Raw genomic sequence first — 16715 nt, 5'->3', positions numbered from 1 at the left:
TCTGTGGTCCAATCAGGTGACGGAGCTGAAGGGCCTGGCCACTCACATGCTGGTGGGCAGCGTGATCTGTGAGACCAAGGAGCTGTTCACCGCCATGCCTCAGGTGGTGGCAGTGGACGTCAACGACCTGGGGACCATCAAACTCAACCTGGAGGTCACCTGGTTGTAAGTATACCACTAGCATTCTACCTTTTTTTTTTATGCTTTTCATGTTATTCATCTAGTGTTTTATTGTTATAGATTGTCAGTTAGTTACCTTCTAATCCCTGAGGGGAAACTGGAGTGTCGTCAGCAGGATAATAACAGCACAGTATGGATGAAGAGATAATACAAAAATATGAAGAAGCAATAAATCGATGCACCTCTGGGAGACTGACATCATATATTGATATTGTGACCTATTTTAACCATGAGATTTAAAAATATGTGACTCTGGAGATTGAGTAATTCATTGACATATTTCAGAGGAGTGAGCAAATGTGATTTTTATACGTAAAAAGTGTTTAAAAGAAAGTTTTGGTGAAAAATGTAACAAAAAGTAGTCTGATTATGAAATGCCCACAATCATATTAATCATCATATTCACCCAGTACTAATCAGTTATCTATTTGGAGCATTGATGATATCATCACTGGGTAGCAGGGTGGTGATGCTGGGTGTAGCTATTTTGATCCCTGTAATGTCAGTGTCAATGTGTCAATGTGTCCATCAGCGAGTCACTGAACCTCTGCCTGTCAGTGTCCGTTGCAATCCACTGCCTGCATGACTAGTGATTTCACTCCATCTGCTGGGGAAAGATGGTCATTACATCTGACAATACATACCATTTTTCTAAGCAAATCATTTCCACTCATGATTGACCAAAATTAGATGAATGAAATCACTTTTACAGCAGGTTCTCATTCTGTCTCTTCCCCCACCCAGCCCCTTCGATGTAGAGGACCTGACCCTGTCCTCCAGCAACGTGAGCAAGGCCACGGCACTCCAGAGACGGGTGTCCATCTACAGCCAGGGCACACCGGAGACCCCCACCTTCCAGGACACCTCCTTCTTTGTGAGTCCAATACACAAACACACCATTTTCCTGCATTGGGATGGTGGGGGACAGTGGTTTCATATTAGTTCTTAGCACTTTCTGAGCACAGCAACTAGAGTTAGAGTTGAGGTAAAAAAGGCTGATACGCTTTCTCCCATGCCCCCTTAATCCCTGCACCCTTACCCCAGTATTGTCTGCACCTAACCATATGAAACTTTGATCGTGGGTCCAAAGTTTGCACACATTTCTCTGTTGATGCATCATGTGTATGTGAGCAACGCCAGTGCTGCCCCTAAACTAACCCTCACCCATTCCCTCCAATATCCTCCTCCCCTTTGCATCTCCACATCAAAATTCCTTACCCACACTCTATCCCACTTTACCAATGTATCCATTCTTCCTATACCTCACCCACCCTCACTCGAATACCCCACACCCTGTCCTATTTGCTTGCCTGCGTTATGTAAAGAAGTGGCGGCCATATCCCGTGGAGCGGCAGCGCCTCTCCTTCCTGCACGTGCTCCGAGACACCCTGCTGGAGAAGCTAAGGCGCAGTCGCTCGTTCGGCGACCTGGCCGCGCTCCGGCCAAGGCCCAAATCCAGTCTGGAGGTCTATGTGAGTGTGTTGTGGCCCCCACCCTCCTCACCTGACTCCTTCAACCTGTGTGCCCCCCCTCCTTCACTTACATGATGGGGATTCACCCCTCTGCTGGTGTGGACACACTTCAGTTTGTCCAGTCCCTCTCTGTGGGCTGCAATATGCCATGTGTGGCTGTGCTTTCCTGTTGATTTGCATGGAGTGCTCTAACCTGTTTGTTTTGTTGTTGTTCATCTGTTCAGATTGACTTGAGTGTAATTCTGTCTTGGTTGAGTAGAATTAGAGATAAGAACGTAGAGGAAAAAAGTGGAGTTAGAGAGTAGATGTCTCTCTCTGCCGTCTCTCTCTCACTTCACTTGTATTCTTTCTCTTGCATTTCCTTTCCTGGCCTAAATGCATCGATCTCAGACTCTCTCTCTTATCTCTGTCTATCGTATTCTATCGCACATGTTTACTCCCCTGTCTCTCTCCTCAGTCCACCTTACCAGATGATGTCTTTGAGAACGGCGGCTGCGGCATGGCAGAGTGCAAGCGTCTCTCCTTCACCTTCTCCGACACCTCCGGCTCCACGCCCAGCCCCAGCCCCGCCCCCAGCACCCACTCCCCGGGCCAGTCCAACCCGGAGATCACCGTCACACCCCCGGAAACAGACCCAACGCCTCAAATCCTCCCAACGAGAGAGGACTCCATCGCAGAGGAAAATGTGGTGGAGGAAGAGGAGGAAGAGGAGGAGGAGGAAGAAGAGGACGGGGAGACGGGTAGCAGAGGAAGTAGGGGCAGCGGCGCCAGCGCCAGCCTCGCCAGCGATGAAGCCGAGGCGGTGGAAGACTCGGAATGGGAGCGCACGGAGTCCCAGCGAAATTCTGGCTCCAACTGCGGTTCGGCCGCCCCGTCCCTGTGTTCTGACAGCCACCTCTCCACTGTGGCGCCTGAGGACGTTTTCCTGGACCACGCTGACGAGCTGAAGCCCGTGGAGCTGGACACGGAGGAGGCGGGCAGTCTCACCAGGCAGCTGGTGAGGAGGCTGACTTCTTCGGAAATTGTGCCGCAGAGCGGGGGCTCCGCTGGGGGAGGGGGCAGCCTGAGCTGGGCAGGGGAGGGGAGCAGGGCCTTCCTGGAGAGCAGCCTAGAGGAGGCCATCCAGAGCCTCCTGATGAGGCTGGAGGCGCTGACTCAGCGCTGCCGCGAGCTGCAGGACCTGGAGCAGGAAGTGATGCGCCTGGAGGACCTGCTCAAGGTGAGTCGAGCCACATCGGTCGAGTGTCTGATATCAGGGTGCTGTTTTCCGAGACGAATGCCGAATTACCATAATGTGATAAAGTAATACATAAGGTGGGAGATAATCTAAAAATATTCTGCGAGTTTAGCACTGATTCAGATGCCAAAAGATCTGGCAACAAGTAATGCAGGCCCCATAGGATGCACCATGGCAGAATGATTTATGTAGGGTTGAAGAATTATAAATCTTCTGTCCTCCCTCCTACCTTCCCTGCTCCCTCCCTCCCTTCCCACCTCCCGCCCTTCCACAGTGTCGTCTCCCGGGCCACAGGAGCCGGTCGTCCAGCCTCAGTCTGACGGTGGAGAGCGCCCTGGAGAGCTTCGACTTCCTCAACACCTCCGACTTCGACGACGAGGATACAGGAGACGATAACGCCGTCCTCTCCATCCCCCCACAGAGGTCTCCTTTTTTCGACATGGACGGAGACAGGATCGGGTGAGCGGGGGAATAATATTGGCACATTATTATAGAGTTCATAGAGATGATAGAGTCCTGTTCTGTGTTTTGCTACTGCCCCTTGGTGGTGACTGTGGGTATGTGCGTGTCTCAGGAGCCAGCATCCAGAGGCCCGGGGCCACCTGAGCGAAGCCCTGACGGAGGACACCGGGGTGGGCAACAGCGTGGCCGGAAGCCCCCTGCCCCTCACCACTGGGAACGAGAACCTGGACGTGGCTATCGTCATCCACCTGCAATACTGCGATCACCTCATCCAGGTACAGCTCCTTCTCACCTTTCTCCTGAGGATGTTTCAAATGTGGCTTTTTGTATACACTGATAACATGACAGACAATAATTTCCTTGTTTGTTTGTGTAATGGCAGTTGTTGACCAGTGGCGTGGGTGCGTGGCAGCGTCGAGGTTTGCTCCACAAACTGTCAGGCCAGACCCAGCTGTTAGAAGAGCTAGGAGAGATCACTATGGACCGACTGGGAGCCATCACATCTGCTGCTGACGGTAGGTACCGACACGTGAGAACTAGATTAGCACTAGTTACATATGTATGTAATATTACCCGAAATTCAGTAATAGTCAAATAGCAGTTATGTACCCAGGAGAGATGGCAAGGGGTGTAGAATATGATTTTATTGATATTTATTTATCTGCTGTGACCATCTTCATGTTTGTCCTCTGTCTCCTTGTCTCTCAGTTCTCCCAGGGCTGGCAGAGCGCCCAGGGCTGATGACTCTGTGGTCAGACTGCAGCGGGTCGGCAGGACTTTTCCACACCACACTGGACCGGGTGTTCAAACACATGAACCATCGCTACACAGCAGCGCTGCAGGAGAGGCACCCGCACACCGCTGACACAGGTAGGGACAGGATCTGCCTCATCTTTTCTGCAAAGTAGCCTTTTTTTGCACTTCAAATTTCAATACAAACCTTCAATGACTGCTGGGGGTGGAATTTGGTTTGTAAATCAGTCGGCAAATAAGGTGAGATGAACTTTATCGAACCCCTAGGGAAAATAGTGTGCATCTCCAATACAAAATATTGGAGATGCATCTTCATCATGCCAATACAGAGTTCCCATTGGCTAGAAAGAATTCTCTCTGTTGTAGACAGATTTACAGATGTTTGCAGACTGCCAAATTTACAGTCCAGTGCAAAGATCATATATCCAGAGTGCAAATGTGCATCACTGGGTATCAGATTTACAGAGCAGATGGGAAAATGTGCATCGTTTGGTATTCCCCTGCTAGGATTTGTATGCACAGTAACCTCTTCTCTCCTCTTCCCTCTAGTGATTGGTGTGGTAGTGGGTGAGATGGTGGACAGGAGCGACTTGGTGGCGGCAGCGGCGCTCTCTCCCTGTCCTCCTGCCTCTGCGCTGTCCCAGGACGTCCTGACCGTGTTTCAGTTCCACAGCTACGTCTTGCAGCATGGCGTGCAGGACATGGAGACGCACCTGCTGCATCTGGCCAGAGAGGGTGAGGAACTACAGTCACAATCATCTGTGCTCACACAAATTCTGCATGAAACGGAACTAATAACTAATAAGTGCGAGTAGTTTTGACTAGTTTTGACTGAATTTTTCTTCCATTCCTTACAACACTGATTTCCAACCATGTGCCATCCAGAGCCATTTATACGCAGGTTTTCATTCCAACCAATCACTACAGCAGCTAAATTTCACTGATTAGTTCCTTCAATCTGGCTGAAGGTGTGCAAATCAGTGAAATCAGCTGCTGTAGTGTTTGGTTGGAATGAAAACCTGCATACACATGGCTCATGATGGCACATGGTTGGAGACCACTGCCTTCCAACCATCTACCCATGTGCGAAAGCTGTGTACTTATGTGCTCAAACATAAGCATGGACACACATATATCACTGTTCTCATGTGAAAACCTTGTAACACCAATTTTGGTGATGTTCATGTTTTTATTTGAGTTGGAAGGATGGATTACATGGTCCTCAATGGGCTAAGAAAACTCTTTCAAAAACCCCATTGGATAAAGTCAAAAAGGCAGAAAAGTTTATATTTTGGTGATACATGTACAAGGTTTTTACCTGTCAGCGACAATATGTTAACAAATGAAGATCTTGGTGGCGGCTCTGTCTAGAAGATATAGTGTTTTAGAGCGATGATATTAAATGCAGGAACATGATCAAGCTTGTTTTTGTGGCATTGCTGTGTTATTGGACAATTCACACTAGAGAATGCTAGGAATCACAATGCTAGGAGAGGATGTTATAGGTCATAAGCTAGCCTCAAGCTCACGTCATGAATACAGCACATGCACCTCAGCTTGTTGCTCTACAGACTGCCCCGTCCATGTTTTAGATTCTGACTGGTGTGTGTGTGTGTGTGTCCCTCTGTCTCGTTCTCAGAGGTGTTTGCAGCGGCCCTGAGCAGTGGGAATTGTCCTCGGTGTCTAGCGGAGCTGGAGGAGGTGTGTGTGTCATCCCTGTGGCCTAGAAATAGCACCCTGAAGGCCCTGGCCTCCCTGCTCACCGCCGAGGACCCGCAGGTCAACAAGGCAGCAGCCGACTACCTCTCCTCCGCAGCCTCGCACACCCACTTCAGGGCAAAGGTGAGTGGTGCTAAAGAAAGGGAGTCATGGTTTTTTGAGAGAGATCAGTGTGTGTAAGGAAGCAAACCCCATTTCAACCAGTCTGGTCAGACGCCACAGCCGTGTTTGACTGTTAACTGTGTGTGTGTCTACAGGCAGTGGAGTGCTACACCCAGGCGCTGTCGGAGGCTGGAGTTCAGAGCCAGAGAGCTGCCTGTTCAGCGCTCAGCTGTCTGCAGGTCAGTGACCTCACACTCAGCAGCTGAGCCCTTCTGTCTACAGTTGTGACCCTGATAGGATTTGGAACGGTTACAGTCTCCAGTGGTGTTCCTTGAAGCTACATTTCTCTCTAAGCCATGCTCTTTTATAACAAAATTGTACTCAGTGGTTGGATAACTCTCTTTGATAGAAGGCCAGAGGCTGAGGCAAACAGAATTGTTCAACTGAAGTATGTTTTATCACTAGTTTGTTATAGTTCAGTATCGCTCTGAAAGAACTACTAATTCAGCATGCAGCCTTGTGAGTCACTTTTCAGGCATGATGCAAAAATAATCTATCTGTTGATTATATTATCTGATTGGTTTGTATGTTATGGACTGTGAATCCTAAGGAGTTGGCACTGAGTAATTTAACAGTTATATTACATGCATGTCAAAAGAAACAAACAATTAGACTATTAAATTCTTTATATGCTTTCTCAGCTGACATCTCTAAGGAGCTTTACTCACCTTGTGGCCCTCCGTCTGTCTGTCTGTCTGTCCATCTGCCTGTCCGTCTCTCTCTCTCTGCAGGCAGTAGAGAGTATCAGGGCCGTGGTAGCGCTGTGTGATTCAGCTGATGAGGAGCTACGCCATGTAGCCATAGAAACCCTGCTCACATTCGGTGAGTAACAGATTCATGGAAAGCAAATGTTTCTCAGCTTAGCCTAGGAAATGTCCCGCTGTTGTTCTTCTTCTGAAAATCAGTTCAGTTTTGTTTAAATTGCATTTCATACACAGATGCCACGATATACTTACAATACAATATACACCACAAAATATAAAAAGAAACTGTATACAATCGAAGCATGTATAATACCTAGACAAATTCTTTGCCTGGTATTTTATTCAAGTTTCTCTTTTATTCAGATTTGATTAATGAATGAGTCATTGTTTTGGTCAGTCATTCATCATAGCTCTCCACTTTATGCTGTTAAAGATATGCTACTAGTATATTTTATTCTTGATTGTATTATTTAAAGGGATACCATCACAGTTTGAGTCCTAGTGGGATATTTGTCTTCACAGAAAACAGCTTGCAGCTAGCCGTGCCACTTGGTGTCAGTTAAGGAGCGCTGGCAACGCCGGCAAGCCGTTTTAGGGAAACTGAGAGGCAAATGTCGAGACGTATTAAAGCATTTTCAGATTAACTCTTGTGTTTGTGTGTTAGGCGAGGAGGGGCGGCTGGCCTACGAGCAGCTGGACACCGTGCCGGGGGAAATGATCCGACTGGGCACGCGGCGAGGCAACGCCGTCACCACCGCCTTCTGAGCCACCGTGCCGCCGAGAGCGTCCGAGATTACCATCCCCACCCATCCACCGAGGACAGCACCGTCCCTCATCCTAACCTCACCCCACCCAGCACACCTCACAGGGCTGCTGACGGCTGATCGTTAACACTGATCTACTCGTCGTTACAGGATGCGATCATTGATCTTAACCTCTTTGATCGCGGGGGGCGCACAGACTGAAGATCCCCACACCGCCACCACCACATTTGATCACAGCGCCGGTTGATACTGCCTAACACCAAACAATTGTCTTAACCACAAAGACACACAACTCACACACACACACACCTTCCCCCGACTCCTCAATCCTCCATCACTCCCCAACCGAGCACGTTCCCGCACTCCTTCCCCCCACCCCCCGCCTCTCCCTGCTTTCTGAGCCAGGCAGACGGGTGACAGTGAGTCTAACTGCAGAGCCTGAATTTGACTGGACACCAAGCCTCTGAAAGCTGCTCCAAAGACTGTGGAAACTGGAAGAACCCGAGTAACGCATCTTCACCCTACACACAACCACTATCATAAAGCCATGCGCCACTACACACAACACCTGTGTCACTATGATTATTCAGCGAGTAATTCTCATCTTGATTGTTACAGTGTCAGTTGTGTTACCCGATATCCTAATTATGATCTTTGTATAATCACTGTTTATCATATGTTTTAGTTGGTTTTTTGCATTAGAGTATGTTTTCTGCCGCTTTTGAAATTTTTTGCACTGTTGCGGGCTTGTAAATATGGCATATTTTACACGGCCGGTGTAACGTATGTGGATGTATTCAAACTGGATTTTTAAGTTCTGTTTTCTAGTACGTTCCATTTTGAGTTTCAGGGATTCACGGGGCAGTTTTACTGCTTTCTGGTTGAAAAATGTGTGTTTGTGGCATGGAGGACCATTGATAAGTCGGGGACGGCATCCAAGAAGATGTTCTAAAAGTGAGGTTACTGTTCTACGATCAGTTTACAGTCTTAGATTTTAACCTCAGCTATCAGTGGAGGAGAAGGAAAACTGATGAGGAGAGGTAAAACAGGTCGGCACAACAAGGTTCACTCACAGGTCACTCGCTCAGCAGTTTATGTCTGAGTGGTTGACTTGTCTCATACTTGCAGTTTGACAAGTGCAATTTTTCTGTACATATGTGGTTCTTTTGCACCCAGCTGACATGAGAAGGCATTTGATGAAGTCAGTTTTGACCATTTGAGCCTTGATAAGCTCAGGCAGGCCGGTTCTACAAATACACTCTTTTGTAAATGTATTTTTCCTATTACTTTCTAGGTACGGATGCAGTCCAGGGCTATGAGTTAGGTTTATGATGGTGAGAATGCACTTTCTCCTTAACTGTACAGAGAGGATCCTGTGGGCATAGTAGAGGTGTAGCCTCAGTTCGGGCTAATGATCCGTGAGCTAATACCAGAATTAGACATTTAGCTTTTATCATGACTAGCTGCAGAATGAAGTGTCCTGCTTGGTACTTCTTGGGTCAGCCTTCTTTCCCTGCATCCTAACCTGTAATATATGTGGGGAAAACTGGAAAGCGACCCAAGGTAAGCGTCTAATTCCAACCTTACCCATTGTAACTGTACTACTGAGTCTGGTGCTAGTGCACGACAGCAAAAATCAAGTTTGTTCACTCACCTTATTTATTGTTTATTTACACATTGTGATTCTAATATTCTTTGGAGTTCTACTTTATCACGTAATAGTGCAGATGATCTCGCGTTATGTAAATGAACTGTATATTTATGTTCTATTTTGGATCAGGTCTGGTATTTGAAATATTGTTTATAGTTTAAAAAAGGCCTCAAAGTTATTACCTTGCAAATGATCTCATGTTTAACTTGAATTGGAGTTTATTTTGAATGGTTTATATTAGATGGATGATTATTTTGGAGAAGATTATGATAAAAGATTTGCTAATAGTATTATAGATTTCTTTTCCCTAAAAGGTCCCAACCATGATGGGACAGTATATATTAGAAATATTACTTTATTACTCGAGACTCACTGTAACCAAAGGAAAAAAATGAATTTTAAAATTATCTTTTAATAAGAATTCATCCATAAAGAAGAATGTATTCTGAACACTATATTTGCATTTTGGCCAGAATACTCAGACTTACCTTTAGAAGCACAACTTAAAAATACAACAAACCCAATAACATTGGAATCTTGTGTAACATTACATTTGGTTCTAACTGCACAGTCCAAAAGCCATATTGATTAAAAACAAGTGGTAATATTTTTGTGAAATATGTATTTTTTTCTTTTGTATAAGCTGTAAATGTGTGAAAGTTGTTACTAAAAACTGAAGATGGCAGTTAGTTTTTTTTTTTTTTCTATGCTGGGGTTTAGCCTTGTGCAAAACATGGTCTCTATTTTAAGTAACAATTACTTTTATTTGGCATCTCCCATGATGTGAATAGCATTACAGTATTCTGGTATGATATCTGTTTCACCCACTCATCCAATGTCTTTGTTAATCTTTTGAGTGAGCTGCTTTCTTTGTACAAAATACCTGTTGACCAGTGTTACAAGTTGATCTGTTGGCTCAGTTCAATTCCAAATCATCAGACAGTGCAAGTTGGCAAAATGTGCGCATATTGATTATTTAGAAATCCTCTTCTTTTTGAAGCCAGACATTGGTTTTAAGAATAACTTACAATTGCTGAAATTTGGGATTGAACTTTATGCACATCTATGGTCAATAGCTTCAGTACTGATTGCATTAGTTGCATACTACTTTTCTCCATCTTGGTTAGCAGTATTTCCTCTGCTCATCAAAAGTTGCAATAAAGTTTATTTTTGCATAATTATGAAAATAATTTGTTTGTGGTTTAATGAATGACTGATTAAAAATTGACATTCAGATTTTCGAAACAGAAACACAGTATGTCAGTCAAGACCAATGTTTGAGGTTTTGTCAGTGTCTCTTTAGAATTTGAAGAAAGAAGCAACTTCGTCTCAAGAAGAAGTTCTTCTCAAAAAGCAACTTCATAACTACCTTCATAACTAATATTTTTTGCAGGATTTATTAAAGCAAATGATTAAAGCTTACCATGGTTGACCACGGTCTAGTTTCCCAAAGGGAACTTAGCATCGACATCCCTTTTTGTGTTTCAATCAAGAAACACGAAATTCAAGATTGTTAATCTTGAACAGGTTTGGCAAGCAATGGCTAAACAAGCATCAGAGATTACATCACAGAACAGTCACAAGTCCTAGACTCACATCTACAATATTCAAAACCATACAGCTTTGAAAAATTGCTGTAGAAATGAAAAGGTCTGCCATGATTCAACGAATGGTGCTGTTTTATAACAGCCACATCAAGCACAACCCGTCTCCCCGTTCAGAGCAGCCGGTGGACAGCAAGAACCTTCACAAGAAGAAGATTGAGCTAGCTGGGCAGGAGATACTGAAAACAGACCTGCCTTTGGCTCAACGGGTGGAGGCAGTTGGACACATTGGGCTTCTGGCATACTCAGGTGATGCAAGATAGATGAAATAACGCTAACCTATATGTTTGTAAGGGTAGAGGTGTGATATCAGGACTGAGGAATAACATTAATGAAATTATACATTTGGCATTACTTTATATGATAAAGTAGCTTTCTTTGTGCTCAATACCCTCTTGATCTCATGGGAAAAAAATATGGAATAAGGGTTACTTTCACCTATTTTGCGCTTTCACATAAGTTCAGAGGAGAAAGAAAGTTATACAAGCATACATACAAACGCACACTGTGAGCTACTAAGTATGACATTAGTAGGGTATAAGTGTCCAGGCAAAAGAGCTTTGTTATATTGTTCTCTACTGTCAAGCATCAAATCCTTTGTTTTAAACTTGGTTGGAGCGCATTGGACATATTTGGTTCAAGTCTTTCCTCCAGGTGGCGGGACATTGGCGGCCAGTTTCATGCCCACTATTGTGGACATGCTGAGATCTCCGGCGCTGACAGATGATCAGAGGATAGTCATCCTGGAGGGACTGACTGGGATCTGTTACATCCACTTAAGCAATCAAATCCAAGCACACTCTCTAGGCCTCTACACTATCCTGCAGGTAAACTCCCATCTTAAAATGATGGGATAGAAACACAGACACTAACCCATAAGAACACAAAATATCAAGTTTTATTCAAAAGAAATCCTCCAATCAAATGGCAGCCAAAGTCCCAAAGCATAGTAATACACAAGCGCATGCTCCTTTTCTAATTGTTCTATTGTGTAACAGGAGCAGATTGCACCAGATGGCCCTGTCCACTGAAGCAAAGCTGTGGAGCTGCTACCTGCTCGACATCCTGTTTCAAAAACGTATCCATCATCTGCACTCTGATGGAATCAGACCGCCTCAGGAAGAGCTTGGAGGTGCTGGAGGCAGAGGATTGGTTCAGCTGGCCCAAAAACTATGCATTGGAACTGCTCTGCATGCTGGGCTTCTGGCCACCGCAGCCAATCAGTCCCAGGAAACAAGACTGAAGTTCACCTGAATAGTTCATATAGCCAATTTTAAAGTGAAATGCCTCCAAACCACTTCATTAAATTCAAAAAAATAAACTGCAAGTTGCATTTTTTTTTTTTAAAAAGTGTTTATTTTACATTACATTTATGGCATATGTACACAATTGTGCAATAAAACTGCACACCAGCCACATTTTGTTTGTAAACACTTAACAGGACGTGCTATAGGCCCAGTTGGAAACCAAATACAGCACTGTTACACCAAGATTGCCTCACTGTTGGCCATTTTAGTCAATGAACACCTTTCCACTTGACAACGAACTTGACAGTATTGTGACAGCTAAAACATCAGCTGTAAAAGAATAAAATTTGAGCAAAATAGATGACGTTACAGTGGGATCAACAAATCGCCCCTGACAGACTCAGACCCTGTCAAGAATCCAACTTTACAATAAATACTCAAAATCCTACAATTGGCCGTGAGGAAACGCCAGTTTGTTCAAAAGGCCAAAAATGTTGTGTTCAAAATGGTCCTTGAAGGTGCAGAGGGGAAAACATAAAACAAAAAAATATCCTAGAATGTGCTTTGAAAAGCAGAAATGCCAGTTTGTAAAAAGGTGGATGCCCACCCATCACTGCCAGAGTACATTCTGGCTAAAACCTGCTGCCCAGCGCCTGTAGGCCAAAGTCCCATGACACAAGAGTTCTGGCAGTTAATCCTGCTCTCCTGAAGGTCCGGCTTCTTCAGTCGGAGAATCTTCCTCCTCTGTATCACTCTGACTGGAATAGTCAATCTCATCTTCCTCATTCTGACCCGCAGCTTCACAGTCCTCCTCCAGCTCGTCTTCCTCCTCCACGTCAAGGGCAATCTCCCTCAGCTCCTCCAGATTGTCTGGGCTCTTCCCCGTCAGCCTCTGAAAACACACAACACATAAATCTACAGCAAGTACCGAAATGTGTCACTCAAGTGTATTTGAGATTTAACTCTCATGGGCTCACTCCCCACAGACAATTACTCACAACCAATTTAAAGATGCAAATGAAGCCTCATCCCTCACTTAAGAAAAATTTTTTTTTTTTTTTTTATATAAATATGACTGAGCACTGACATGCATCATGGTAATTACAGCGGGACAGTGCCTGTTTTAACAAGGTCATCAAGTCAATTAATGCATTAATTTGCATTTGTTTTATTTGTCACTTTACCCCCCACATACATGGGTGGCAACATGAACTCCATATCCTAAAGCAGTAAGGAGTTCTAGAAGCTTAATAGAGGGGAAAAAATAAAAATCAGTTGTACTCAATATGCAATTTTCTGCAATGAGGTGCGCTGCCAGTTTTCATTTTAACCATCTAATCAGGTTTTGATTTACACCTGGGATGACAGGTGAATGCAATTAACTACCTGGTAGTTTAGAAAACCAGCAGTACTATGGTTCTCATCTTTGTTCTGGAGACCCTCTCATCCATTCTGTACTAGATACCTGCCAGTATGAATTTTCTATCATGTTTTGTTTGAGTTAGTGTTAATAAGAATGTGTCTACAGACAGATGCCACCATGACAATAATGCGCTGCATACCATGGTGACTGTATACAATGGACTAGTAACACATATGTGCCCACCTCAATCATATCAGCCATGTACTGTACGTGTTGTGCCAACTCTTGCAGCTCCTCATTCTCACTCTTAAGCTGCGTTATCTGCTCATCCTTGGCCTCAATATCTTTGTGCAACTGTTAAGAGAGAAGGACAGCATGATTAGTGTTGTGGGTACAGACACTAAGATCATAAAAGGCAAAGATATGTACACAAAAAGCACATGGTCATGGTGCAATGGGCAAACTGAACCAAGATTTGGCAGTTGCCAATTAAATGTAACCTGCTCCAAAATTATGCCATCTTGCAAACAAATATACCACTCAATGACTGAAGCACCTGTTTTCAAAGATTTAATAGTGTAGTTGGCAAAAAAAAAAAAAAAAAAAAAAAAAAAAGGTTCTTGTTAGAACAAAAGAGCAGTAACTTCCAAATCTGATTTGGAAGCAGCTGTGATTCTATGAGAAAAAAAAAAAAAAAAAAAAAAAAATCCACAGTAATATCAAGTTTTATTCATGAACAGGATTGGCACAATAGCATGGCTAAATACAATGATTTTCTGCTAAGATCGATTTTAGGACATAGTTACTTAAAAATAGTCAGAAATGACTGAATTGAAACTTGAGCTCAAGTAATATTCAGTGCCAGCTGGGACAGAGCCAAGGACTGGGAGCGTGGGAACTGCTCAACTGATGGCTAAACATTAGTAATCTCTCAGTGATTAACTCACCTTCTCATTCTCCTGGAGAACATTGTACAGGGCATTCCGTCGCTCCTCGGCCACCTCTTTCCAGTAGGTGGAAGGTGGGGTTTCTACAACAGCAGCAAGATTTCAGTTACTGAGCAAAAGGTTTAGGTAAGCTTGAGACTTTGTAATAGCTTTGGGGGACTATGGGCTGGTGCCATAATTACTAGGGACCTAGTCGTCAGTAATGCATTTGTCAACACTCACTGAATGACACGGGGCAGGGAAATTCATGCAAAACTACACCTACCTTTCACCATAAGCTCATATGCCTCATTGGAGATGCCATCTGACAGACACTGGGTTTCTGTTTGCGTGGATTTGACTTCTGCCTTCACCCTCTTTGAGCCTCTCACTTGTTCTGTGCTCCACTGTTTCCGTTTGGGGATGACTTTCCCTGCCTGAGGAAAAAACACTCGGTTATAGTCATAGTTTTGGGAAAAACACAAGGTAGCTATAGATTTCTTGTTCTGTGGTAGGAGTCATTTCACTTCAAAGATTTGATCTAATGCAAACTTGTTTTGAACAGAATGGAAACCCAAATTCATCAAATGACTTCCAGTTACAAGCCACTGCGTACCTGGGCTGACCTCCCCAAGTCCTTGTTGACAGCTGAGGGTTGGAGGACCTGCAGGCTTTTCCTGGTGGGTCCCATCACCTTGTTAGAGGGTGTGAAAAAGCTCTGCAAGACATCATTGAAAACTTAAGTTAAAATGTTCTGCACATCTATACTGCATTTCCACTTACAGGAAAGTAATAGATTACACATGCTTGTAGTGGGCATGGTAAACAAAACAGAAGGAAAGATCTTGCCAAAACACAAGCAGTGGCACATGCCCCTCCCTAGCTGGGTCTGGAGAAACTCTTAAGATTCAGTCTCATGGGAAACCAACAGGGAAATAAACTAACATGACCTCTGTGCTCACTTTCATAGCCTTGCTCTATTCACGTGGGCTTAGTGTCATTTTGTAGGCTTTACTCTAGTTACACTATCACCCTGGGAGAGTGAATAAGTGAAGTGGCTGAGCAACGCTGCCGCGTCCAACTGGTCCACAGGCGTGGGAAAGGGGCTGGGCCAGCAGCATCTCAATCAGGAATCCCTGGCTGTGTTAGATTCCCACAATGTATGGCCATACCGGGCCCGGGCTGTTATCTTACCGCCCACATTCTTTGACAATAGCCTGGGAAAGTGCTCTCCACAAGGCTCATTACGGACACCTATCAAGTTAGGTTAGTTAATGTTTGGCCCTGGCCCCACAACACAGTGACAGTGTGCATCTGATCGCTACAAAGGGGATGTTTCAATGCTAGAGGTGTAGGGAGAAAACGATTAGACAATCAATGTCTGAAAGCCAATTTGAAGTAAAGTGATATAGAAATTCTCAAACAGTATAATATTTCATTGATTTAGTTCTTAATTTACTGCAGGAGCCAAGCAGGCCACATGCTATGCCTGATGTGCAATATACCATTAACTAATCAGTGAGGCACTGTAATTTTTCTTGTCACGTTATGTGATAAGAAGATATGGTTTCAAGCTAGCTTCACTTTCAGAGAGCATTACTTTTTTCCAAAATGACAAACTGCTTGTTGGAAGTTGCCTTAAATTATTCAATTGACAACCAAGTAAGGTTGTATTCATGCAATAAGCTTTTTTTTTTTTCTTTTTTTTTTAAAAATGAGCAAACCTCAATGGAGGCCAAGATATTTGTTACCGAGGACTAAATAAGACTTACCTTAATATTCTCAGAGGACCTCTCCCCGTGTTTTAGTGCTCTACTGGAACTCATTTCTTCAAAAGACCTGTGGGCAAACAAATACGTCCACATTAAATGAAAAAGGATGCTTTGTTGGGAGACACATTTGAGAAAAGCCGCCAAAGCCAGGTTAACTTGGGTAACATCAGAACAAGTCCCATTTCTTCTACGTTAAGTGGTTTACGAAAACTCAATCTGTCATGTAATTTAGATTAGAGACAGACCCGTAACATTTGCACTATTCGAACGAAAGACAGACACATTAGCAAAACGAAATTTGAGTCGGGAGGCCACTTCTGTATGGGAAGTTGCGGTGCGAATGGCAAACTGAGCTAGCTAAAGTTAGTTGCCGCCGATGGTTAACGCTAACATTAGCCAACGTTAGCAATAGTTAGCTAGGAAGATAAGGCATCAGACCAGAAAACGAGCGCCAGCTGGTTTTAAGTAGCCCCAACTGCCTACGAATGTTATGTACAGTAAACAGAATGAAGACATTACAAACTAAAATGTTAAACCGTCTTACTATTCAGGTAATCCGTTCACCTCGAAGCAGCTGCCTTTGCCTTTTCTCCTTTCTCTGGAACTCGCGCCAGGGGCTTAAATACGCCCATTTGCTCACGTGGTAAAGCCTCCACTCACAGGGAAGATTTTTTTTCCTCACGAGGGTGTTTGTTGCTG

The 16715-nt window shown here is 44.3% G+C and overlaps 2 protein-coding genes across 3 annotated transcripts in view; one reads left to right on the top strand and one right to left on the bottom strand.

Annotated features, from left to right (window-relative positions):
- Window positions 1-10257, top strand: part of ripor2 (RHO family interacting cell polarization regulator 2) — a 57837-nt gene extending 47580 nt beyond the window's left edge. For both annotated transcript variants that reach the window (XM_071901569.2, XM_078290150.1), the window contains exons 11-22: window positions 17-165; window positions 925-1054; window positions 2110-2871; window positions 3164-3348; window positions 3464-3626; window positions 3734-3866; window positions 4060-4221; window positions 4654-4839; window positions 5744-5946; window positions 6081-6164; window positions 6717-6807; window positions 7354-10257. In XM_071901569.2, the coding sequence (XP_071757670.1) occupies window positions 17-165; window positions 925-1054; window positions 2110-2871; window positions 3164-3348; window positions 3464-3626; window positions 3734-3866; window positions 4060-4221; window positions 4654-4839; window positions 5744-5946; window positions 6081-6164; window positions 6717-6807; window positions 7354-7454 (2349 nt within the window). In that variant the 3' untranslated portion in view covers window positions 7455-10257. The remainder of the gene's footprint in view (window positions 1-16; window positions 166-924; window positions 1055-2109; window positions 2872-3163; window positions 3349-3463; window positions 3627-3733; window positions 3867-4059; window positions 4222-4653; window positions 4840-5743; window positions 5947-6080; window positions 6165-6716; window positions 6808-7353) is intronic.
- Window positions 10258-12084: 1827 nt separating this feature from the next.
- Window positions 12085-16626, bottom strand: gmnn (geminin DNA replication inhibitor). The gene is made up of 7 exons (XM_071901579.2): window positions 16561-16626; window positions 16017-16083; window positions 14861-14962; window positions 14531-14681; window positions 14266-14348; window positions 13562-13672; window positions 12085-12847 (listed from the first exon to the last, which is right to left on the bottom strand). Exons 2-7 carry the CDS (start codon window positions 16068-16070, stop codon window positions 12647-12649), a joined length of 702 nt encoding a protein of 233 aa, XP_071757680.2. The 5' UTR covers window positions 16071-16083; window positions 16561-16626; the 3' UTR covers window positions 12085-12646.
- Window positions 16627-16715: the final 89 nt, after the last annotated feature.

This window comes from Centroberyx gerrardi, chromosome 19 (assembly GCF_048128805.1).
Source record: "Centroberyx gerrardi isolate f3 chromosome 19, fCenGer3.hap1.cur.20231027, whole genome shotgun sequence".
NCBI lineage: Eukaryota > Metazoa > Chordata > Actinopteri > Beryciformes > Berycidae > Centroberyx > Centroberyx gerrardi.
This window is presented reverse-complemented; position numbering and strand designations above follow the sequence as displayed.